Source organism: Dipteris shenzhenensis, chromosome 32, assembly GCF_047967505.1.
Source record: "Dipteris shenzhenensis isolate YYH24624 ecotype China chromosome 32, Dip_SZ_1.0, whole genome shotgun sequence".
Taxonomy (NCBI): Eukaryota; Viridiplantae; Streptophyta; class Polypodiopsida; order Gleicheniales; family Dipteridaceae; genus Dipteris; species Dipteris shenzhenensis.
The window spans coordinates 38,601,901-38,628,504 of NC_141627.1; the positions used below are offsets into that span (position 1 = coordinate 38,601,901).

At 50.5% G+C, this 26,604-nt stretch overlaps 1 protein-coding gene across 1 annotated transcript in view; it reads right to left on the reverse strand.

Annotated features, from left to right (window-relative positions):
• The window catches only part of LDA (limit dextrinase), a 215,739-nt gene that overhangs the window by 70,650 nt on the left and 118,485 nt on the right, over positions 1-26,604 (reverse strand). The window contains exon 23 of the mRNA XM_087370761.1: positions 16,676-16,732. Coding sequence (XP_087226887.1) covers positions 16,676-16,732 — 57 coding nt within the window. The remainder of the gene's footprint in view (positions 1-16,675; positions 16,733-26,604) is intronic.

Consider the following 26,604-nt stretch of genomic DNA (forward strand, 5'->3'; position numbering starts at 1 on the left):
TTTACGTAATTAGATCTATCCGTGAGCTTGCTACCAACGAGGTTGGCTGGGAGGAGAAACCAAGTGCCGGTGCCCGTGATTCCACGAAAGGAAGGCAGAAATCAGTTCGTAATGTTTCATTTGGTATCAGAGCGCAGAATATCTGGGTAGCGTGGATGAACGAGTTGCGTACGAAAGGGTAACAAGCGGAATTGCCAGGAGTTGGAAATCTGGCCCTTCAGATTTGCGTTACATATTAGGAGCAGTGCAGCTACTACAGGTGATGGAGCAACTGTGGGGTCTCGAACGTCATCACCGTTGCAGGAGAGCAGGAGCGCGTACAGCTGCAGGCTTATAATCTGGCATCATGCAAGGATAACGGGTGGTTACCTTCAGGACTCCATGACATCGCAGGAAGGGACGAGCTGTCGCAGGAGCGTAGGGTTCACGTAGCCAGGTGACGAAAGGCAGACGAAAGTTTTAGACACCCGCTGGTTTACGGTTAGCTTAGGGCTAGGGAACTGTGGCTCGTGATACTTACATTACGTGGAGGTCCTTCGACGCGATAAGCGATGCTGGGTTAAAGACCTGCGAACGTGGTAAACGGTCACGTTAATTTTTGAGGTGGTTATGAGGCACGGGATTTCTTGGCTGAAGTTGAGAGACGAAATTCATATTAAACCCAATAGAGAGGTCACCTAGTCGGTGGTTACAAAGAGAGTTGGTTCTTCTGGTTTGTTGTTCCTTGGTTGGTCACGGCTGGCTACGGAGGTCGTACCTTGGCGTGAGGACCTGGCTTCTTGTTAGGATCCATCTATTGTTCGAAGTTCCTGCAGGGAGATCTCCGTTGACTGAAATTGAAAGAGCAATCTGATCAGGGGGCTCTCTATCGAGTTTTTTAAAGTTCTGAAAATTTGAGGTTTTTTTCAGGTTACAGTTTTTGATATTTGCAGTCAGTTTAAAATTTGCAGTTATTTCCCTAGCATAGGGAAAAGAATTCGTGGTTTGCAGCTTGGTATATGTTAGGATAGCTGTTGTCTTGAGTATTTGAAGTTTACAGCTGTAAAGTTGGAAGTTGGATTTTCAATTTGTAATTACAATTTCAAGTAGTGTTTTATTATTTAAAATAAAATTTAAAAAAAAAACCACCCATTGACCTGAATGGAAGTAGAAGAAGCAGCTTCCAGGATGGATCTCGTAGAGTCGGGAGTCCGGCCGAACCCGCAGGTGTCGCGCCCAACAGGCCATACATTGTCTGGTAGAATTGCAATGTTAGAGGATGCCTTGCAACAGATTCTAGCGCAGCAGTTACAAACGAATGTGGGGCAGTCTGAACTCAGAAAAATGGTGCATAGTATGTCTGCCAGACCATCTCGTGAGGAGAAAGGTAAATCTCCGATGGAACCGGAGTCCAGTGTTCGTACGGTCGAGCCTAGGAGGGCTAAGGTGCCTAATATTGCCAATTATAGGCCAGAAAAGTATTCTGGTCGGATGTCTGACCGTAGTTCCGATATCATTGACACCTGGTTACACAAATGGGACGAGGCATTCGCCATTTATGAAATCAGGAATAATATGAAGAAAATCCGCGAGGCCACCCATATGTTTAATGAGGCAGCGGATAGGTGGTGGATAAAACAGCAGAAAGATGGAGTAGCATCCACTACCTGGGAGGGGTTTAAAAAGGAATTTAGAAAATACTTCCTACCTCCTGACGAAGCATCCCGAGCTTGGGATCAATATCGAAATATTCGTCACAGAAATTTATCAGTGGCAGAATACACTCATAAGTTTAGAGAAAGTGTAATGAAGGTTGATGAACCCCTACCTCAGTCAATCCAAGTAAAAGATTTTATCTTTGGATTGAATGATCGGATAAAGATGGAAGTTCGGGCTAAGTATGCGAACACGCTAGATGAATCAATTGCCATAGCCCTGAACTATGAAGATGCAAAAGGGAACAGACCAAGTGGGTTTGTGCAAGTTGTGGGACTCAGTATGGGTACCCGAAGAAAACTGGGTTTAAGAAGAAGTGGATTAGCAAAGGAAGTGCCTCACAGTCTAGTGGTCAAGCCAAGCAGGCGAAACCAGTTGAGACTCCTAAATCAAGTACCACCATTGGAATGAAAAAAAAAGTAACACCAATGGCAGCTCGGGCTTGGTCGAAGTCCTCTTTAAACCCAGAGCAAAGGAAAAAAGCGAGGAGAGAAGACTTATGTTTTGGTTGCCTTCAGCCTCATCAGTGGAAAGATTGTCCATGCAGATTCAACTAGCGGGATATTCTCACAGGTCAGTACTTTTTTTGTTATGTGTGTCTGTTGCTAAGTTAGTAACTAGTGCACCTGATAACATCCTGTCAAAGCCCGCATCAACGGGGTATACAGCCTTTAGTGATACGGAGTTAATTAAGATGAAAGGGCAAGTAGCTAATCATCAGGTCATTGTATTGTTTGACTCAGCGTCAACGCACAATGTAATTAACTCCAAGCTCGTAAAGAGGCTGAAACTAAAGACTAGCCCATTTGACTATCCATATACACTCAGGATGGCAGACGGAAGTTCAACTGAAGTATGGGACCAAAGGGTTACCCAGTTGGAGCTTCGAATTCAGGACTATGCTGAGAAGCTTGATTTTGAAATGACTAAGCTTGCTCATGCAGACATAGCCCTGGGTAAGGCTTGGCATTCTAGGAAGAATCCAGTCATAGATTGGAAAAAGCACATTTATCAATTCAAGATGAATGATGTGCTGTATGTCTTACGAGGTCAAAAGGATATACCTCAAGGACCGTTGGTTTCCGTGATGGAAATTCGAAAAGCTCAAGAAGAGTTTTTGTTTCTTTGTACAGCATCGGTAGAGCCGGTTGATGATTCTTCGGCTAGCACTGATGTTGCTCAAAATGGGGAGATGGCCAAGCTGGCTGATCAAATAACAGAGGAGTTCTCTGATTGTTTTAGGGATGAGCTACCTTATGGGTTACCTCCAGAGCGGAATGTTCAACATAAGATTGAATGAATCCCCGGGGCAGAACGTGTAAATAGACCTCCCTATAGGTTGAGTTTTACTGAAGAGGCGGAGGTGCGAAGATAACTGGAACAATACCTCAAGTTGGGGCAGATTCAACCAAGTTTTTCACCTTTTGCTTTGCCAGTGATATTAAAGAAGAAGAAAGATGATACTTTTCGCCTCTGTATAGATTACAAAGCATTGAATAATATCACTATTAAGCACAGGTATCCGATGGCTCGAATCAACGATTTGCTAGATGCATTACATGGGGCCGTAATTTTCAGTAAGATAGATCTTAAGTGTGGCTACCATCAGATCTGTATTAGAGCCAAGGATGTGCATAAAACCGCTTTTAGAAGCAGGTTTGGACATTATGAGTTTTTGGTAATCCCTAGAAACCGTTTTTCCTTGAAACCGATGCAAGTGGCATTGCGGTAGGAGCAGTTCTCCTCCAAAAGGGAAGGCCAGTAGCCTTTGAAAGCAAGAAGCTTTCTCCCTCTCAACGAAATTGGCCAACTCATGAATTAGAGTTGTATGTTGTTGTCCATGCTTTGAAAACATGGAGACATTATTCATATGGATCAGAGTTTTATGTGGATGTTGATCATGATACTCTAAAACATTTTTGTAAACAACTTGACTTGAGAGGCCGCCAAGCTAGGTGGGCAGAACTCATGCACGAGTTTAATTTCACGATCCGGTACCGAAGAGGGAAGGATAATAAAGTTGTTGATGCGTTGTCACGCATTATGCATAACATGAGTTTCACGGTGTTAGAGAGTGCTCTAATGACCGAGATTAGAGAAACTCAAAAGGTGGACGAGTTCGTTCAGAGCCTTTGGCCTAAGGCTCATGTGTTCAAACCCGGGGAAAAGGATGACCTGGCATCCAGAAAAGGCCAAACTTATGCAAGATATGCCATAAGGGATGGTATGCTGAAAAGAAATGGCAAGGTAGTAGTACCTAATCAAAATGATCTCAGGTAAAGAGTCATTCGACAATGCCATGATAGCCCATGTGCGGGACATCCAAGAGTCGAGAAGACATATGATCTCCTGAAGCGAGATTTCTTTTGGCCAAAGATGAAAAAGAATATTCATGAATATGTGACACGTTGTTTTTCGTGTCAAGTAAGTAAGGCAGAACGGGTGAAGCCACCCAGACTTTTGCAGCCCTTGGAGATACCACTAAGTAAGTAGGAGAGCATTTCCATGGACTTTATTGTAGGTCTGCCTACGACACAAGGTGGATATGATTCTATCCTTGTGGTGGTTGATCGTCTTACCAAGATGGCTCACTTCATTCCAACTAGAGAGTCTGTTAGTGCTCCACAAGTGGCGGATTTGTTTATTAGACATATATTTCGTTTGCATGGATTACCCAAATCCATAGTGTCAGACAGAGATGTCAAATTTTTGGACTGCGGTATTTGAGACACTAAGGACTGAGTTGGGAATTAGTAGTGGGTATCATCCAGAAACAGATGGTCAGACGGAAAGAATCAACCAAATTTTAGAGGATATGCTTAGAGCATATGTGTCATTGAGGCAACATACATGGGACAAGTGGTTGCCATTGTTAGAGTTTGCCTACAATGATAGAAAACATTCCTCTACAGGGTTCAGTCCGTTTGAGCTGAACTATGGTTATAGACCAGCAAATCCAACTATAGTTGGAATACCACAGAAAGTGCGAGAGATGCTAGCACTTGCGAGAGCTAACATCCGCCAAGCTATGGATAGAGCTAAGGTGTATGCGGATGAAAATCGATCCGTTAGAGAATTTAAGGAAGGAGAAAAAGTTTTTCTCAAAGTTCCTTCGCACTCTAAGTCTTTGACTGCAGGAGAGTGTGCTAAGTTATCACCTCGATATTGTGGGCCATGGTTAATTCTAAAAAGAATAGGCAGCAGAATCTTGCAGGAGCTCCGTCTGCTGCTGCCCCCCGCCACCGTCCGTCGCCATCACCCACCCCTGGCAGCGCCCTGCCCCTTGGCCGCGACCTGCTCCCTTGGCAGCGCCCTGCTGCCTTGGCCGCGCAAGCTTCCCTTGGCAGCGCCCCCTGCTCAGGTCGCCCCCCTTGCCCGCTCGTGTTGCGCCTCCCTTCAGCCCGTCTAACTGCTGTAGGTGCGGCCTGGTGGTCGAGCCCCCCCTTTAGCCCGCTCGCGTTGCGCCCCTCCCCCTTCAGCCCGACTGGCTGTTGCAGGTCACGCCTTGCTGGTCGAGCTCCCCTTGCCCCTTCAAGTCGCCCTTTCAGGCTGCCATCTAGGCCGCCCTTCAAGCCGCCAGTGGTTGCCGTCTGCCCCCTCCCTTGCGCTTCAGGTTGGGCTTCAGGGCCCTCTTCCGGGACTGTTCTGCGTGTGTTCCGGGGAGCTGTGTTCCTGGGCTGCTTCCACGCATTGGCGGAGCTTTCTGCTTCTGCATTGAGCGGTCTGTTGTCATTCCACGCAGGCTGAAGTTTGGGGCATTCTTTAACCACAGGTTTTTTGGGGATTCTAGTGGTTGGTTGCGAGTTCTTGGTGGGTATTTTCAGCAGAGGTAGCTCCTCCCCTCACGACAACGCAAGCCGAGACAATGGAGGACACTAATGCCACTCCCGTCGCCGAACCTGAGGAGATCGAAGTCACAGTTTCTTTTCCTCCTGACATTGTGCAGATGATTGAGGTAGCAGAGGGGGGTTTTCGTTTGACGCACATCATTGGCTTTCTCCCCGGTAGAGGCCAACAGTTACCTGATTGGGTGTACACCAGCATGGCCTCATTGGGTGTCTCAGTTACAGTTTTTCGATTGCTTGGCAGAGGGTACTTTTCTTTTGGCCTTCAGTCTGCAGAGCAGGCTCAAAGAGTACTTATGAGCTCACCGATTCAGTTTCAGAGCAGAGTCATCCATTTGTGGCCTTGGCAGAAGCACTTCAGTACTACGTCCCCGGGACCGCGTCAGGTCTCTTTTTGGATGCTTTTCCCTGGACTTCCTCATGAGGTCAGCTCTTGTCGCAGAGCTGTGGAGCATATGGCTAGCGTGGCAGGTACAGTCATCCCATCAAGTGCTAGACTTTCCTATGCTCAGTCACTTGCTGGTACAGGTGTTACGAGGGTCAGACTCGCTTCAGAGTTCCCCCCTCCTCGACCTTTGCCTACTTTGATTTCGTACTCCACGGGAGATGGGGTCCAGATGCAGCAGAGGGTTTTGTACGATGGGCTTCCTGATCAGTGTCTTTTTTGTCGGAAGAGAGGTCACTTTATTGGGTTGCCCCAGCCGTCGGCCTCAATCAGAGACTCCAGATCCTTCTCATCCTACGAGTGACCGAGAGCCTTCAGTTCAGCCTCCAGGGGTCTCTGTCGACTCATTCACCAGAATGAGAGGTGACTCCTCTGGGGGAGTCTCTAGTGGAATCAGAGGACCTGGAGGTGCCTCCAGTGGAACAGCTTTCACGGAGAGCTCGGAGGAGACGGAGACAAAGGGAGAGCCAGCAGTACGAGCAGCCCCAGGTACGAGCTCACAGATGGCAGAGAGTTGAGACTTATGTGCAGGAGACCTCGGAAAGGGGAGATGCAGAGGACCATCCGCAGGCAGGTCTTGACACTGTGCAAGAGACGGTCGCTCAGGGAGTCGAGTCACATGTGCAGGAGACCCCAGAAAGGGGAGATGTAGAGGACCATCCGCAAGCAGGTCTTGACACTGTGTAGGAGACTGTAGCTCAGGGAGTCGAGATACATGTGTAGGAGACCCCGGAAAGGGGAGATGCGGAGGACCATCCACAGGCAGGTCTTCTCACTGTGCAGGAGACAGTAGCTCAGGATTTGATGACTCTAGACACCACTACCCCGGAGGTTTAGATATTGGTTACGGAGACAGTTATTCAGCAGGAGACTGCTCAGGCTGCAGTTACTGTGATGGATGCCTCTCCCCAGCAGTCCGTTGAGAGAGTGGTATTTTACGACACAAGTCAGAGTCAGAGCCCGTCCTAGGATCTCATGCGCTTGTACCAGGTTCCCTCGAGACCCCTTTCATAGCCCCGTTGCACAGTACCTTCCTTTGTTGCTATGCGGAGCATCCTTTTAGACACCCCTCCCAGCACAGCCTCGTCCTCGCAGCTTTTCACTCCTGGTTTATCCAGATCTTTTGCAAGTGCGGTCACAGATTTTGCTCAGTACCCAGACAGGCGTGAGGATTGGGAGATCCTAGCAGATGAGATCGAACGAGAGTATCAATCACCCTTGCGGACAGGCACCTCGTCGCAGATTCTTCCTCTCCCTCTCACCTATTCCAGGAGCAGAGTCAGGACGGCTCAGCCCTTTTCAGTTTTTCTGATTCCTAGACCTGACCCTAAGATGGTTGACAGAGATCTGCCCGTTGAGTTTTGGCCCTTTTTGGCTCGAGGGGTTATCACAGACTCCCTCACTCAATTCGAACTTCTACCGGTGTTTTGCCGACGGTCAGAGGAGATAGAGGAGTACTTGGGATCAGCTACTCTCTCCAGAGAGGGGCATGTTCTTCGTTTCTCTGCAAAGCTGGTCAGCTGAGTTACTTGACAGCGAGATTGTTAGACAGCTTATGAGCATGACTCAGTTTTCATCGGTTCACCGTTTTGTCGGCTCGCAGATTCATTCTTGCCCTAGGACTCTTTGACCTAGCTTCGATGGCAGGGCCTTTCTGTTTCTATTCTTTGAGATTCAGGGAGACTTTGATTTGCCCAGGAGTGCTGGTTGGTTTGACTTTCAGCTCCTTGGTTCGCGCCAGAGTACTATTCCCTTGGATGGAGCCATTTTACATGAGTTGGGGCAGATTTGGAGTTTGATCAGAGACCGACTTTGGATTGCGCCGTCAGAGAGAGAGTTTTGTGCCGTTGCCACTGGCACACCCTCACTTCCATCCGATGTCTAGGTTGTCCATCATTTCTTGGAATGTGAGAGGACTGAACGGCCGCAGATTTACCTCAGATGCAGATGGTCGTAGATTGGGACTTCCTAGATTGCAGTTGCTTAGGGACTCCCTTCGGTTTATTTCCTCAGGGTCCCCTCCAGACATTGTGCTTATCCAGGAGCATAAGCTCTCCCAGGACAGGATTGACAGATGCAGATCCTTACTCAGAGGACAGAGCCGGACTTATTGGAGCCCAGCGGATGGCACGAGGGGAGGAGTTTGCATTTCAGTTTCAGCTAGGTGGGCCTCAGAGATCACCCAAGAGGGTACACTAGTGTTGAATTCACTCAAGACAAGTGGGGTCAGACAGAGGGTGGCCTTTCCGATAGGGAGAGAGTGGAGTGGGATAGTTTTTTTTTGCATGCTGGACTTCATGATACTACTCGATTGGACAACTTTCGTCAATTGGCAGACAGTCTTCAGTTCTCCTGGTCCGGGGTTTTCCATGGCTCTCTTTCTTTGGTCAGACTTGACAGGTTTTATATTGGCCAATGGGGTCACGCCAGAGGAGGATAGATTGGGATCCGCCCGGGTTATGTTTTATCTGACCATGCTCCAGTCCTATTACAGATTCTTCCTACCTCTCAATTGGAGAGCACAGGCTCTGTCAGAGTTCCGGACTTTGTTTTTCACGATACAGAGTTCGTGGAACGGTTGAGAGAGACTTGGTTGTCAGTGGACACTCCTGTGGATCAGGGCTGGGTGATGTGGGTAGAGGGGGCTTTGGCTAGAGTCAGCATCGCCTGCCAGTTGAGGGCAAAAGAGGAGAAGGAAAAGCTCAGAATCAGAGATCGGAATGCAAGAGCGGAGGTATCCAGACTTCAGAGATTGATTGAGAGTTTTCCTCATTCTCTTTTCATCAGAGGGCAGCTTTCGGAGGCTCAGGAGAGACTAGAGGCGATTTAGGGCAGGACGGCCCAGTTCAGGTTTTACTCTCAGCGGACTTTCTGGATTCAGAAGGGGGATAGATGCTCTAGAGAGTTCTTCAGGGCAGTGGGTCAGAGATACTCTTCGGACAGTCTTTGTAGACTTGTGGATGAGGCCGGGTCTCTTCAGACGGACCCTCACCGTCTTCTTGAGATCACTTCTGATTTCTATTCCACTCTTTACACCGCCGATCCAGTCACCGAGGAGATGATCAGAGCCAAAGAGGATATTTGGAGCCATGTCCCCCTGATGGTCTCAGACAGGATGAGTCATGTTTTGGATAGCCCACTATCACTGCTGGAGATCATGGACGCGTTACATGAGCTGCCCAGAGACAGATGCCCGGGGGAGGACGGTTTGTCACCTCTTCTTTTTAGAGCTCTTTGGGATACGATTGGGCCTCATCTCAAGACAGTCCTACGTAATTGGAGACCCATTACACTTCTAGGGACAGCCTACAAGATCCTAGCGAAGACCTTGGCTCTTCGCCTAAAGCCTATGCTGCCAGATATCATCAGAGCTACTCAGACAGGATTTGTCCAAGATCGGAGTATCTTGGATAACATTTTCACTTTTTGGGAGCCCACTCACTGGGCGAAGGAGAGTCAACAGGAGATTGCAGTTCTTCTCCTCGATTTTGAGAAGGCTTATGATAGGGTGGACTGGGGTTTCTTGGAGGGCACTATGAGGAGGCTAGGCTTCAGTGATAGATGGATTTCTTGGGTCTCCTCACTTTACTCCCACTCTTCTAGCAGGATGGTGGTCTGTGGAGGCAGATGACCGGCTTTTCAGCTATCCAGATCGGTACGACAGGGATGCCCGCTTGCACCTTACCTTTTCCTTTTCGTAGCGGAGGCTATGGAATACTTTATGCACGCTACCAGTCATGGCACTTTGGGCCTCCATCTGCCTATCCGGTAGGAGCAGGAGCTTTTGGACACTGAGTTTGCTGACGACACGGCATTGACAGTCAGAGGAGATGCATATAGTCTCGCTACTGCTGCGGATTCAATTGAAAAGTTCTGCCTAGCCTCAGGGGGACTTGTCAATTGGAACAAATCAAAAGGCATCTGGACAGGAGCTCAACAGGATACCCCAGCATGGGGAGGAGACAGAGGCTTTGTATGGATTCTCAGAGGCACCTCCACGAGATATCTAGGCTTCTAGGTTGGCATTGAGGTGTCCCCGACGCAATAGTTTGCCCCAGTTCTTGAGAGCATCCGGAAAGCTAGCCTACTAGAGCACGGCTAGACTTTCTTTGGCCGAAAGGGCGTTGGTACTCAACCAGGTTCTACTAGCGACTATGTGGTACGTTGCGTCATGTTGGTGCTTTCATGTTGACTCGATCCGTCAGGTGAGGAGATTGCTCTGAAACTTCTTGTGGAGTGGTGGCGACGGTTCTGAGGACACTAGGGCCAGGGTTGCATGGGATACTATCACTTTACCCTCCTCGCAGGGAGGACTTGGGGTTCTTGATCCTGAGATGCAGAGCAGAGCCCTTTTAGTCAAACTTCTTGTTAGAGGTTTGACTCCAGGAGATCAGCCGTGGAAGCAGTTACTATTGCATGGGATTCACCAGTGCACCCCCAAAGCAGCAGGCCAGTGGGCAGGTAGAGTCAGTTGGATCTTCCTGACGGACCAGCATTCTCAGCCTTCCTCACCACTTGTGAAAAGGCTTATTCAGATATGGGATCATTTTCGACAACACCTCATCAGAGCAGTTCCCTCCTCCAGAGAGGAAATTGTCCGACAGCCACTATATCATAACCCCCTGGTCAGGGATCTTCCCCTGGTACAGAACTTAGGACTCCCTTGGCCAGATGGCATGCTCAGGGGGTTGTGACAGTTGGAGATTGGTTCAGGGGAGGTGTGGAGATGTCAGAGGAGGAGATCAGAGATAGACACGGGCCACTTGGACAGATTGCTGACACCTGACTACTGAGCATGAGCTATTCCTCAGGGGTGGAGGGATATGCTTACACATCCGGCCTATGTTCATCCCATCTCTACTTGGTTAGGTTGTTTTAGTGAGGTTGGGCTATGCAATGGAGTTCGTTTAGGACCGCCACCGTTTACTTATTTTGAGACGGACTCCTCTCACAGATTGTATCCCACTCAGCCCCTGGATCGACAAGAGCTCCTTTGGCAGAGAGTCAGGGTCATTGGTTGACTGGGTAAGGAATGGGCCACAGATCCTTCTAGGTTGACCTTTGCAAAGGATCCTAGATGGAGACTTTGGATCTTTCAGGATCGACCTCTTGCGGAGCTCGACTGGGACCCAGGTGAGTGGGCGTGGCCTACTCCGGTGCCAGGCGCTCGTCCTCTTTCTTTTTTCCAGTACTCGACGAGGGCAGGTTACAGGCTTCAGCAGAGAGACTCTCATCACCTACCATCTGCCTCACAGCATTGGCATGCACAGGGACTTACTACAGAGCTCTTACTGAGCTACTGGACTCTTTTTTGGGGCATCAGTAGAGCCAGGAAAGTCTCCTACTTTCTTTGGCTCACTATTCATAGGGGTATACCTGTGGGTACTTGGCTTCAGCAGATGGGTAGACCCTCCTTGTGTATGCGTTGTCAGCTTGCAAAGGAATCTAGTAAGCATTGTTTATGGAGCTGCCCCAGCTCTAGAGTGGTATGGACAGGTATCTTCAGGTTGTTCTCATATGTTACATCAGAGTCCTTTCTGATGACATGGGGCGCTGCCCTTTGGGGGAGAGGATCTGGAGCCTTTGCCCTCTATGAGTCAGAACCAGGAGACCACGGTTTCTTCATGCAGCGTCGCCAGAGATGGGGTCCCATAGATGTTAGCATCATGGAGCCGCAGGATTTACTTTTGGTACCTGTACCAACTTAGGATTCCAGGCCTACTTCACCTGCAGGGTCAGCCGGGAGGTGATTTCTAGCATTACCCTATGGCGGATATGGTGTTCGCGATGTTCTTTTGTCCTTGGAGGCCATTTATGCACGGAGGCTGACACTCTCGCTTCCATTTGGGCGGAGATTATCTTTACTCTCAGGAGTCAGTGGGAGCGGTGTACAGGCACCTCTTTGGCAGCTCGTGGGAGACTTTTATCCTTCATGAGGACATGGGACTGCTCATTTTTTTTTCATTTGACCCCTTTTGGGATGTCGTGGCATTTTAGACCACCACCATGGCTTTTTTGCCACATTGTTGAGGCTAGGGATAGAGTACTTTCTCTCCCACCTGTTGTATGATTCGTTTTGAATGGAATATATCACTTTTTCTTGTTAAAAAAAAGAATAGGCAAGGTAGCCTATAAATTAGAATTGCCACAGGGTTGTAAGGTGCACCTAGTGTTTCATGTTTCTCATTTAAAGAAATTTTTGCATACAGGTGACTCACTAATCAAAGGTGTTGTTTTGTTTCAGGAGATAGAGGATAATGCAAGACGCAAACCAACAGGAATCTTGCACCGAGGAACAATGCAAGTGTGCAATCGGAAGATACCCACGGTGTTGGTTGCATGGCATGGTCTACCTCTATCAGAAGCTACCTGGGAATCCGTATACCAGTTACGGAGACTGTTCCCAGACTTTATCATCGAGGACGCTGATGTTAAAGAGGGAAGGAATGTTACGCTCAAGTCGAGGTAACATGACCTCAGAAGGGTCAGTCGACATTTTCCTTTAAAGGATCAATGTTTGTATTGTATCTGTTTGGGCTTCATGTAAATGATCAAAAAGGAATAAAGGTCAAGGTCCTTGGTGAGGGTGACATGGCACTAGACTAGGTGGATCTAAGGCTACGGGACTTTAATGCATTAAATGTGCCTAGGGGCAATTGTTTTAAAGATATCCCAAGAGAGGGGTAAATAATGCATTAAGGAAGGACCCTACAATTGTGACATGTGGCATACTAGATTCATCTAGGGATTTTTGGGGCTCGTTGGGAATAAGCAAGCATGAGCTTTTACATAATTAGATCTATCCGTGACCTTGCTACCAACGAGGTTGGCTGGGAGGAGAAACCAAGTGCCAGTGCCCGTGATTCCACGAAAGGAAGGCAGAAATCAGTTCGTAATGTTTCATATTGCCTCCTATTGGTGCTTTCCCAGAGGATGCATTGGGCAGCTCCGACGGTTGGTATGGAACTTCCTCTGGGCAAGTTCAGACGGCACGAGGAACACTAGGGCCCGAGTAGCTTGGTAGACGGTGATCATGCCGCAGCTAGGAGGCTTGGGTATCATTGATCCGGAGATGCAGAACAGGGCCCTTCTAGGCAAGCTGGTGGTTCGTGGCCTCACCCCAGGAACCGAGGATTGGAAGCTCCTCTTACAGAGAGGGCTTCTGAGGAACACCCCACGCACTGGGGGACAGTGGCAGCCTTCACATAGATGGATCTTCTCAGAGGCCCCCTTATGGTGAAGGGCTCCCCCCTGATGAGGAGTCTTCACAGGGTTTGGCAGAGACTAGCAAGGGGTCTCATCCGTGCTCCGTCCAGATGCAGAGAGGAGTTCGAGCGTCAGCCCCTTATGTGGCACCCAGAGGTCAGAGATCAGGAGGGACGTATGCTTGGGCAGTGGACTCACATTGGTTGGGCACAGTGGGACAATGGTCCAACAGGGTATTTTGGTCGCTGGAGCTGACTACCTATGGAGGCAGAGGCGAGGCTTGATGCCCTAGTGCATCTGAGAGGGACAGGACAGTGGATGAGATCGACTTAGCCATTCCTGAGTCCTGGTGGGAAGGACTTCACATTTGGAGAGACAGCAGATGGCTGGGGCAGTTTTCCCGTACTGGTGTTCCCTTGAGAATTTTAATGCAACGCGACAGCACGTACCCCGGCTTCTTCCGTGTAGGACCTGGAGGCCTACTACAGCCCCTCACTAGGAGTGACCCTGAGACGGATGGAAGTCTTGATGGGATACACTAGCAGATGATCAGAGTGGTAGGACGCTTGGGGAAGGAGTGGCACATCGAGCTATGGGAGGGTAGACCCCTGAGGGAGGTCCAATGGGACCCGGGGGAGTGGTTCTGACCCTCTAGGGGCGGCCTAGCTGAGACGATAGATGAGGTGCCTTTCTTTTCCTACACCACATGGATTCGCAGGAGACTTCAGGTGGACTCGTCGAGATGGACTCCCTCGAGGGAGAGACACTGGGAGACCTAGAGAGTGCCCCGAGATGTTCGCTCCAGGTTTTGGATGCGGTTGTGGTCCAACTTGCGGCTAAGGAGGATTTCTGCCTTCTTCGGGGGCACTCTCGGTCCGTTGGCAGGTGATAGAGCCCTGCTCTCTACAGGATGTACCACTTACTCCCTTCAGAGCTTCTCATGTTTCAGTGGACACCTCTTGGGAGATTTTGGCTAGCATTTCCTCTTGGCACATTTGGAGAGCCAGATGTACTGAGGCCTTGGATGGCACCCAGATACACCCATTACAGGTGTTCACGGGTATTTGGTCTGACACGGTTCACACTTTGATAGCCATATGGGCTAGCATCCAGGGCCCTTCACGGGCAGCCTCTTCTAGAAGGACTATATTTCTTCGAGTTTGGAGAGGTTCTCCCTTTTTCTCAGAGGTTTCTACCGGATTGAGATGGCACCCAGATACACCCATTACAGGTGTTCACGGGTATTTGGTCTGACACGGTTCACACTTTGATAACCAGATGTACTGAGGCCTTGGATGGCACCCAGATACACCCATTACAGGTGTTCACGGGTATTTGGTCTGACACGGTTCACACTTTGATAGCCATATGGGCTAGCATCCAGGGCCCTTCACGGGCAGCCTCTTCTAGAAGGACTATATTTCTTCGAGTTTGGAGAGGTTCTCCCTTTTTCTCAGAGGTTTCTACCGGATTGAGATGGCACTATCAGCCTCAATCCTTTCTTTTTGGCTCTTGAGCTTTTCGTGCATTGCATGATGTATCCCGTATGGAGCTTGCTCTAACAGTTTTTCTTTAATACTTAATAGAAGTCTCTTTTTGCAAAAAAAAAAAAAACTTGCGGCTGAGGAGGATTTCTTACTTCTTCTGGCTGGCAACCCACGGAGGCTTGCCCATCGGCCCGTGGTTGGAGCAGATGTGAGTGGAGGGGCACTGCCATTGCTGCTCAGATGGTGTCCCGGAGACTATCCCACACTGCCTATGGAGCTGTTGTAGCACAGCGAGGATTTGGATGAGAGCCCTCAGGATCATGACAGACATGCACAGTCTTCACAGAGACTACACCTGGGGGATGGTGGCTTGGTTGACAGAGGGAGGACACACGTTCCAGATTGATGAGATTTCCCCATCCTACCGTGGTTGGAGCAAATGCGAGTGGAGGGGCAGTGCCATTGCTGCTCAGATGGTGTCTTGGAGACTATCCCACACTGCCTATGGAGTTGTCATAGCGCAGCGAGGATCTAGATGAGAACCCTCAGGATCATGACACACAGCTTGGTTGACAGAGGGAGGACACGCATTCCATATTGATGAGACTTCCCCAGCCTACCGGATACAAGGTCACAGCATTCAGAGGATTGTACTCCACGAGGCAGCCCCCCTTGATGCCCTAGCTCCTCCTTCCCCTAGGGAAGACAGTGTTTGGGAGGTGGTAGCCAACATCACGGCTTGGAACATTTGGGTGGCTCGCTGCAGTCTTGTGATGGGAGAGCACCCGGTTCCGTGGGGTCCTGGCGTGGAGCATCTAGACGAATAAGGGGAGCAAGAAAGGAAAAGAGAGGAGATGGAGAGATTATAAAACTCAATGGAACTATGCAAAGCGAAATGGCTGGTTTGCATGTTCCAATATGCACAAAGATTAGATGGAGGTTACTCACCCAAGAGCCTTTTGATATTGGCATTGGCACTAGCCTAGTAATCATCATTTTCATTTTGCTCAAGGGAGTGACCAAATGTCCATAGGGCTCATTGCTACTATATAGTTAGAGATACTAAGATCATTTTCATTCTTCAGCTTGCTTAGCAACAGAGAGAAGATGGACAGATCCACACAGTTAGTCACTAGGGGCAGAAACTGCCCATGGTCTTGCACTCAGCCTAAACCATTAGAGGAGGGACAAGCAGACTGCTTGCACATCCTCTTGACATCTGATAACTTTTGCAAGGGGTAGACTTGTATGGTGATCAAATGCTCTGCACAGACCTTTGTTTATGAGGCTAAACCAGAAAATTGGACTTTTTGATTGGATGCTAACAGCTGCCAGCAGTTAGCTTTATCTCAACATTTTGATAACATCAAGTCTTCTCCCTCGAATGCAAGAACAGATGGTATAAATCCTCCCCCTACCCTGGTCTCTTAAAAAAGGACCCTTCTGTCCCCTGCCCCCTCCCTCATCCTGCCATCCATGCTCACACCCCGCCCGCCATGCGCACACCCCCAACCCCCCCCCTCCCTCAGTTTTTGAAACAACCTTTTTCAACGTTTAAAATCGTAGAGCAAAGAGTATCTCGGAATTTAAATTTTGAATTTTGAAGCGACCTTTTAAAAATTTTAAAATCATCTCACTTTTATAATTTTTAGTTTATATATATTTTAATCATACCTAAGTAAGAATCGTAAGAACCGAGTATTATTAAAAATAAAATGAAATGAATTTAAAATTTAAATTTAGAAATAATTTTTAAAAAAGTTTTATGTTTATTTTATTTAAAATTTGAATTTAGTAGTTAGATAATTGTTAAATTAGTAACAATAAAAAATTTTAAGTTTCCCATACTTTTACCCCCAAAAAAAAAAAAGTTTTTATTTACATTTGATCTAAGTATGACATCATAGCAACACAATGATAAACAAAATAGCAAAGGCACACAGAAAGCCCTGGTCAACCATGTAGAGACAAGAAAAATGCAGATCAGACTTTCTCACCTTCAACATAATGACGTCAAACAGTGTTTCATTGTCATGAGCTGAGACATAATTTATCTGGAGAAACAAACTTTTAGTTAGAAAAATAGACAAAAGCTGGCCAAACTGCCAAGATTAGCAGCTGAAGCTCACAACACAATTACTAATACATAAAAAACATAACAAAAATAGGAAACTTGTGCACATTTTGTTGAAATCATTGTCGTAAACATGACTTCAATATGACAAGATTCTATTTCTTACTAGGTATGGCATAGTTAGCTTGTCATCGAACTCAACCAATAACCACAAATGAACTCTTATTAAAAATATGAGCAGTCCCAACCATAAAATTAATGATCATTATAAGTTTGCAGACGACTGAAGTTACCTTCTTGACTCTTCCACCTAACAAGTAATATTGAATAAGTTTTTCTCAGGATTTGATACTTCTGGGTTGCTAGTTATATTACTTGAAAACGAGAGTACAAGAGGGCCTAAAGGCCAGTGGGCTGCAATCACAAAATGGATACAGCCCGAGGAACCAAAATACTAATTACAAGCCTCTCAGGGCATAATCATCGGAGAGTGGACAAACAGCCACGGTGGGGGGGAGTAATGCCACTGAAGACTCTGAGCAGAGTGCTGGAAGAACAGCTCTCGGTGGTCCCAGTCGCGAAGGAAGCGCCGTCTCTTCTCCTTCCCTACCCGGGACTCCCCCTGAATCTGATCCCACTGACCCTTGAGCGTGTGAATGATCGTGCTCCAAATGTCTGCTAGGGTCTGGGTAGCAGAAGAAGCCTGATCTCCTAAGGTCTGCGCGCATCTAGAAGTCCAGATATGCCAGCCTGCAATGCTCCCTATGATCTCCCAAACTGGGTGCCGAGTCATCGCTCTTGCATCTGTCTCTGTCAGATGCCAAGGGAAGCTGTCCATGTATGCCCAAGTGGCCTGCGTGATGAAGAAAACTGGATCCTGCCTAGAGAACTCATAAGCCAAGTGATGTCCCATCTCAGTGCTGCACCAGCAAACGGCTCCCCAAGTGACCGGTCCTAGCTCGGGTGCAGCCCTCGCTAAGATCCCCATGACTCCCTTCCAAACTGTCTGAGCATGCGAGCAGCTCCAAAGGCAGTGCTTCAGGGACGACTCCTCCTGAAAACACATCTGGCAGTGCCCCTCCTGCCCCATCTGCCTCAGCCAGCTGCCAACTGGTAGCCCCTTGTGGGCCACCATCCAAAGAAAGTAAGAGATCTTCCTAGGCCGCCAGCTTGCCCAAAGAGTCTTCCAGAATGTGCGAAGAAAGACCAGAGATATCCCTTGGGCATACCAACTATGTGCCTATGTGGGTAGCCCGCGCTGGAGAGCCCCAAGAGCACGCCTACCAGTACGCGCACTATAAGAGAAGAAGGGGGCAGGGTTCTCTGAGGTCTCCAATGGTGGCCAGCGCCACTCCCCTGGGTCCCACTCCACCTCTGTCAAGGAACGGCCCTCCCAGATCCAGAGTCTCCAGTCCTGGTCCTGCATAATCAGGGGGTCTATATGCCACGTTTTCCTTTGTAGCCCTATGATGCGAAGGCGCTGCCAGGGAAGCTGGGGGTCGATCACGACCTCTCTACTCTGGAAACGGCTATCATCGGCGACGGAGAAGAAGTGGATCGAGGAGTCCGAGAAAAGGCCTGCAACCACCAAAGGAATGCCACGGGGTGTGAACTGCCCTAGCCACCTCTCATCTCCCGGGAAGAGCTGTCTGGTGATCATGGGAATCCTCCAACCTACCGGAATGGCAACATCGATCTCCGCTCGCCGAGCCTGGATCCCACGTGTCGTACCTACTGCTACTGCCAGCTCGCCTGGGCTCAGCTGGCTGTAGACGTCCCTCCAAACCCAGAGCGAGCGCGCGCGTCCACGCGCCCAGAGCGCCCAAGGGATATGGGATCTCTCTCCAAGCTGGCGACCTGTATCATCTGTCACCTGGCTGCTCCAGATCAGGGGCTGTCTGTCTATCTCCTCTTGGCAGCTAGGGGGAACCTGGGAGAGGCTGTGTCGTAACTTCCTCCAGACCGAGACGAGGCTACGGAGGAAGGGGGAACGGGGCTGAGTCAATGGGGCAGAAGTGAAGATCCACCGGATACATGGCTGCCAATCACCCCCTCTCTGAGGGGTACACTCGCTGAGACCATGTTGAAGCAAAGCCGCCCTCTGTCTGGGGGAGAATGACCGTCTGTCAGGAAACCCGGGCTCTGGTGGTCGGAACCATCTGAGCCAGACCAAAGGAAGTTCCGCACTAGTCTCCTCAGCTGGGCTACACACGATCTCGAGAAATACCAGCAAGAGGCCACGTACCAAGCGGTGGCAAGAAGGACCTGGTTGACCACAAGGGCCCTGCCTGCCAAGGATAGCCGAGCCGTGCTCCAGAAGGCTAGCTTCCGTCGTATGGAGGCTAGGACCGATAAGAACTGCTACACTGGCGTGATGTCCAGGCCTCCCTGGAACCCCAGGTAACGTGTCGTATGTCCTCTAGGGATCCAGCGAAACCCCACGAAAGAACCCCACTGTGAGCTGGCTCCCGGATCCGTAAGAAAACCAACTCACTTATGCGAATTGATTTTCGCCCCAGCGGCTAGGCCAAAAACCTCTAAGGACAGTCTCACTCGCTCTGGTGTCTCGATATCATCCTGCACATAAAGGGCTGTGTCGTCTGCATACTCGAAGTCCAGAAGTTCTGCATCGTCTCGAATAGGGAGGCGCATCCTGCGAAGACCAATGGTACGGGCTCGTAGGAAGTGAGTCATGGCCTCCGCAAAAAACAGGAAGAGGTAGGGCGCAAGCGGGCAGCCCTGACGCACCGAGCGCTCAAGGGTGAAACTCTCCCCCATCCTGCCGCTGATGATAACCCGCCTGGAGGCTGACCTGTACAGGCTAGCAATACCTCTCATCCACTCGTCCGGAAAACCGAACCGAGAGAGTGTACCTTCCAAGAAGGACCAGTCTACCCTGTCGTACGCCTTCTCAAAGTCAAGAAGGAGTATGGCAAGGTGCTGGCCACTGTGTTGGGCCCACTCCGTCGCCGCCTCTGAGAAAGTGAAAATGTTGTCCAAAATGCTACGATCTTGGACAAAACTAGTCTGGGTGTCATGGATCAAGTCATGTAGCAGAGGGCGGATGCGGCTACTGATCATCTTGGCGAGGATTTTGTAGGCAATCGGGAGGAGGGTGATAGGGCACCACTGTCTGATCTCCTGACGGTCCCCCCCTTTGGGGATGAGGCAAATCAAGCCTGTCGCAAGGCTCTTTGGCATCTGTCCGCTGGAGAAGATATGCTAGAAGGTTGCGAGCAGGGGCTGGTGGACCTGCTTCCAGAAGGTGGTGAAGAAAGCTCTAGAGAGCCCATCCTCACCTGGGCATTTCAGCCTGGGCATTTCTGCCCATCAATAGCGCTCACCGCATCCTGCATCTCTGCCACGGTGAAAGGGGCGAGAAGGGAATCACTCATGCTAGGCTGCACGAGCAACGGTGTATACCTCCACACCTCCTCCCTGCAACGGCGGCCACGAGGGTCTGGGGGCTCCTGCTGGAACAGGAATCTGTAGAAATCTGTCGCCAAGTCCCGGACCTCGTCTGGATCTGTCCTAACACTACCATCCTGTGCTCTAAGAGATCCGAGCTGTTCCCCTGCTGACCTCTGGCCATGAGTCCTGAAGAACTCTCTGCACATCCTGTCGCCTTTCCTAGCCCAGAAGGACTTGGAAGCATGAAACGAGAACTCTGAGCATCGCTGGGTGATCTCCTCTAGTATGGCTCGGGCTCTAACTCCCTGTCGTTTGAGCTTCTCGGAGCCTGGAGAAGACTGTTGCATCCGCTGTATCGAGGCGAGATCTCGTCTGAGACCCCTCTCCTTCGCCCACCACTGCTGCCTGACCTGAATCGCCTCCTGCTGACATATGAGACTAGACTCGGCAAGCGCCTGAGCTACCTGTGCTGCCATATCCCCCATGGGGTCCCAATCCTGCTCCCACAGGTCCACTATCCTGCTACGAACCGTTGTTCTGGAGTAGATGGAGTCTGGGATCCGGCATGAGCGTGGAAGTGAGGAGTGAGAGGCTGAGTCCAGGACTAGGATGACTGGGGCATGGTCAGAGAGTGTCGTCCCTGGAACCACTCTTGACTCTCCACCTCTGCCAAGCGCCCAATCGCTGACATAGAAACGGTCCAACCGCTCCAGAAGTCTGCCTCCCTCCCTCCTGTAACCCCAAGAGAAGTCCAGACTCCCTGTCCATCTGCAAAAAGAAGGCTCCCTCCAGCTGTCCCGACCTCCCACTGCGAATGGGAAGGAGTCCCAATCTGCCTGCTCCGCCTGAGCTATACCGAGGAACTCTGGGCCCCGTCCCTGCTGATCCTCTAAGGTCTCAAGGTTATTGAAGTCCCCTCCTACAATCCAAGAATCCATCTCTGGCAATAAGTCTGTCAAAGAGCTCCAAAAAGCGGCTCTCCGTCTGAGGTCGGTCGGGGCATAGATATTGAGGATGCCGATACGGGATCCCTCAATATTCAAGCCCACCCAAAGCGCTCGTCCTGGGATCAGGGTGCCAAAACCACACACATGCTGAACTAGAGAAGCGTCGATGGAGGTACAGACACCCCCGCTCCTCCCCTGCTCGCCAATTGAAGGTTCCCAGTAGCTGTGGGAGCGTCTTGCGAGGACCTTCCCACAATTATTGGTCTGAGAAGCCGAAAGCTTGTGTTCCTGCAATAGGAGCACATCTACCCTTCCCACCAAGGCTGGCTGGAGCTCCTGTCTGAGCACCATCTTCCTAGGGCCGCGGATTCCTGATGAGTGGAACCCGTTGACGTTCCAAGAGATAATGCGTATACTCATGAAGAGGGGAGATGGGCCACAAACAGCTGTCTGCTTGCGGTCGATGTCGAGGTGGTCGGAGGATGTCCTGTGTGCAAACGAAGGCGCTTCTGTAAGGGTTTCGACAGAGAGGCCAGATCATCAGACCCATCCGCTAAAACCTTCAACAGAGGGGAGAGGCCCTTCGTCCCATGGTGGTAAGCTCTCTCTAACCAACTCGACGCCTCTGCCAGGGAAATACTGTAGAAGCCCGCTACCTCTGAGGTCCTCCACGGGCGGAGCCCTTTCGCGTAGACCCACTCCAAAGGTGGCCGAATAATGACCAAAAGGCGTAATCGTTTGGCGCTGTGGCGCCATCTCAAACGAACGTCAACCTCCTTCCACTACTGCTGAAGAAGCTCCGCTGCTCTCCTACCGATCCAGTCCTGCACCTGCTCCTGGGACTGATCTCGAATTGTCTCCCAAACATTTTCATTCGTCCATTGCTCATTCCCGTCACTGGTGATAGTGAAGGAATAGCTAGGACCATCGTGGGGGGCAAGGACGGACACCTTACCCTCCGCCCCCTTACGGAGGAAGAAGATGCTGATGCAGGGAAGGAGCCAATACCCGCTGCATCCAAATAATCCCAAGGTCCTGCTCGGTAAAACTCCAAAGGTAGAGCTCTAGGAGCAGCCCTTGGGTGTGGGGACAAGGATGAGGAGCCTGAACCAAAGAGAGGGGTGCTGGCTGTCGAACAAGCTGGAGTGGTGCTGGCCATCTGTGGGGAAGGGCCTCTCCCCTCCGCCGGGCCAGGAGGGATAGGCGGGGGGGAGGTCTGTGCTGGCTTCGGGGCCGCAGGTGGCGCAGGCGGAGAAGGGGGTTCCCTCTAGTTCATGCTCGAGGGAGAGAGGGGAGCAGAAATCACCGGTGCTGAGGGGGATCCTGGAGGGGGTGGAGGTAGGGGGACCGAGGAGGAGGGGGGAGGGGAGGGAGGGCAGGGTGAAGGATGAGGGGGAGGCTAGCTGATCTTCTCCTTCCCTTTCTCCTTCCCCTTACCGGGCTGCTGCTGATTGATGACCACAGGGGGGGGCTCTTGCTGTAGATGGGAAGGCTTTTTTGGTCCTGCTTTGTTTCCTTTCTGTTTTCTTTTGACATCAGTCCAGCCTTCCCCTTCGGGAGGGGGTGTCGATGCCTGGTGGGGGGGATCCTGAGTTGCCTGGATGGGGGCCTTCTGAGGTTCTGTCCTCGTGAAGCAAGGACAGGAGCGCGCTTGGTGCCCGAAGCCGTGGCATCTCAGACACTGATTTGGGTGACCAGTGACCATAATGCACTGCGTCACCACACCTGTGTCTGTCTCAATCTCGAACTCCGAGGGGATACTCTGCGGATCTAGGACTGCCACTTTGACATGCGGCACCCCTTGGGCTGCCACCGCATCAACGAAGGTGTCCTGCATGGGCCAGCCAAAGTGCGCCCCCAGGTCCTTGATGATCGGGCAAAGCTCGGTTGCGAGGCCTGGGAAAATGAGGGTAACTAGATGGCGAGGAATGCGGAAGTGGGCATCGAAGTCCGCTACACTGAAACCCCTATACCATGGGACCATAAGGATGATCTTCCCACCCACACAAGTAGGGGATCGTCTGACCATATCGCTCGCAGCCTGTGCTGAGGAGAGCTTGAGCCAGAAGATACCACGTCCCATGAGTGCAACCTCCTCAATGTGGTTGTCCTCAAGGTATAGGGTGGACTGCAACCAGTCCCTGATGTCTCCTCGTGAAGGGGCGTAGCCAATGACTCTCCCATAAACGGATGTCTGGGAGAAGTCCATGGCGGCCTGCTTCACCAACGAGACCTGATGCTCTGTCAGTGTTACGCGGTAGGCTGATGGAGGGAGGGGGGTCCGTCTGGGCCACCGGTTCCGGGCTCTTGGCTTCCATACCGCACCGACAAACTGCGAACGCTCCAAAGGCGGGGGAATGAGAAGGAAACGCCAGAGGTGAAGGAGGGGGGGAATGGTACGGAGGCGGGGGAGGAGGGAGGGAGGGATGGAGAGGTACGAGGAAGCGGGGGGGGGAGAGGTGGTAAGGAGGGAGCGGGTGGCGGAGGGGGAAGGAAGGAGGAGAGAGGGGGGGGGCAGTGCAGCGCAGGGCGGGGAAGGGGAGGAGGGAAAGGGAGGGGGTGTGGCAGCGCAGCACGAGAGGGGGCGGGGAGGAGAGGCGAGGAATGAGGGGGAGGGGGGGGCAGCGTTGCGCCGCAGCGGGGGGGGAGGAGGGGGCGGGGGGGGTGGTAGCGCAACGCGAGGGGGGGGAGGCGGGGAGAGGACGGAGAGCGGAAGGAGGAGCGAAGCGGGGGGGGGGGGGGGGGCAGCGGGCGGAGAGGGAGGAGAGGGGGACGGAGGGGCGCGGCGGGAGGCGATGGCGAAGGAGGAGGGGGAGGGGAGGGGGGGCCGCGCAACGCGAGGGGGAGGCTGGAGCGGGGGAGGGGGGGCGTTCGCAGGAGCGTTACCCTTGATAATGTTTCCAGGTGCCTAGTTAAAGATAATTAGTAGCCATAAAATCCCAAATGAGTATTGATAAATATGGCTGCAAGGGATAGATAAATGGTATTGAATTTATAAAGCTTGGTAACCATTAGAGTTTGAGAGATATGAGGAAACTATAGGACAAATCTAGTTTGGAAAACCACCGCCTTCTTTAAATGCACATCGCGTGGAGAATATGCTCACTATTGGTAAGTGGTGCCTGTGATATCCTTTAATGATTCCAATGCCCTAGCCTATATAATAGTGCATAATCCTCCCATAATCACATACCTCCTGCCCGGATATCCTTCTGCCTGCGTATATGCCTCATTTTGTGGCCTCAGCCTCCTTGTGAGCCATCTGTTGGTTACTCCCTCATGTTCATGGGGAATCGCTCGCTATCTCTCTGTTGGTTTAATCAACTAGTTCCTAGTAGTGTCCTGTGTTATCATGGATGCCCATTCCCTTCTTGGATACCCGTATATCAAGAGGACATCTTCACAAGGAGCGATGCTTTCCCTATTCACAACGTGTTTGGTGGGTTATTTATATGTTGTTGGTTCTCCCACTTGCATACAGAGACTCGTCAAAGAAAGTGTCCTGTAATTCAGTCGTCAGCCAACTTTATGGCATTTTTGTACATGTAGGTGTGCTTGCAGCAGCTGCCTGTTTGCTTTGCTGCATTGCTATCCATCTAGGTATATAAAAGTTTCTATTTGCACCTTCTCGCCTATGTCCTTCACATTGTGATGGCTTTTGCGTGTGATATACTGAGCCCACATTGGTGAAATTTCTATGAGCTTTCTTGCATCGTGAAGACTTCCATGTATACTATGTGAATGCACTTGTTTGTGTGTTATGATTGTTGTGAGTATTGCATAAGGTTTGCTTGATTGCCTCTGTATGTGCTGCATGCGGGATTTGATTGTATATTGCGATGATGAGTGGTTATGGGATGCTCTGCTGTATGCATGGCCTACTGTAGGTGATAAATATTTGCTTGCATGCGGGTGACTATGATCTCTAGACAAGCAACCTCTTGCCCAAGCCATAGGTCTACGCTGAGATGCAAATGGGGATGCCTTGGTCTTAGATGTATCCTCTAAGGGCAAGTTATTCAGGTCCATGGATGAGGATATCCTTGTGGATCGGATTGTGGGACACATAGAAAGAAAGAAAAAAAGTCTATTAACGTCCACGGGAGACCAAGAGGTCTATGGGACAACATGAAAGCCATCTAGTACATCAGCTTAGGGAGGGCGCAGGGCAGCTCCCAAGGAGTGCAAAAGCAGCTCCATTTATTTAGAGAGTACCTGTATTGTAGCCTAGATAAAACATACACACATATATATAGTTGGCCTTACATCAGTTTAAGACTGAGAGTCTTTTGGTTTAGATTAAACTCTCTAATGAGTGCTATCCCATCCCGGTAGACTGCCCATTTACCATCCTTCCTAGCAGCCCGAACCTTTGCTAATTCCTTTGCCTTATCCTTCAGTTGAGCCTTGGTGAGTTCCTCGGCTATCCATATCTTCGTCCCTTTCAACTTGTGAGATTGTCGCAGAACTTTTATATGTGTGTCTCGTGAGTTGAACGTAATGATAGCAATGATAACATGGCCATTACGTTGACCGATATGAACTACTCGAGCTTCACCGTCATCATCTGGGTTGTCAGGATTGTCATCGGCATCTGCTGTCCGGTCAACAGTAGGCATGGCTGTTTGGACATGTGCTAAGGTATCACTAAAAGATTCATTTTCCTTATACCATCCATCTGGAAGCCCCCCAATTCTGATTTTCAAAGCATTATCCTTTCTAGCTGCATGTTCTTTAATCTCTTCCTGAATATCAGCTTTGTTGGCCTTTGCATCAAACTCCACAGTCACTTCTTGCTTGGCTGTCTGCATTTCAGTATGAACTAGATTCTTGACTGTAGAGACTAGTTGGGGGGTAGGGTCAAAAAGACCACTATGAACTAGATTCTTGACTGTAGAGACTAGTTGGGGGGTAGGGTCAAAAAGACCACCTCGTTCATATATATGTGCATACGGGGAAGGCAACCTGGCTGCCACTGTGGAGTATCTGGCTTTGTTACTGGAGGCTGCTGGAGTGGAAGGGGTTTTTGTAGAGGAGGAAGGTAGGCTAGGCCATGCTTTGCTGGCCATATCTCTTGTTACCCCCTGGCTGAGCTAACCCCCTAGTTGGGTTGGGGGTTCAGCCCAGCTAGGAGAGGCTACGGGGGGAGGGGCGGAGAGGCTACGAGAGGGGGGGGAGAGGAGAGGCTACGAGGGGGGGAGCGGAGAGGTTACGGGAGGGGGGGGAGCGGAGGGGGGGCACACAGGCTACGGGAGGGGGGGAGCGGAGAGGCTACGAGGGGGGGCGGAGAGGCTACGGGAGTGGGGGAGCGGAGAGGCTATGAGGGAGGGAGCGGAGAGGCTACGGGAGGGAGGGAGCGGAGAGGCTACGGGGAAGGGGGAGCGGAGAGGTTACGGAGAGAGAAGAGCAACCTGGTGCTCTGATACCATGTAAATAATTCGAGGTGCAAGGAGAGAGAGAGCTCAAACGTGGATATGGAGAGAGGATTATCCAA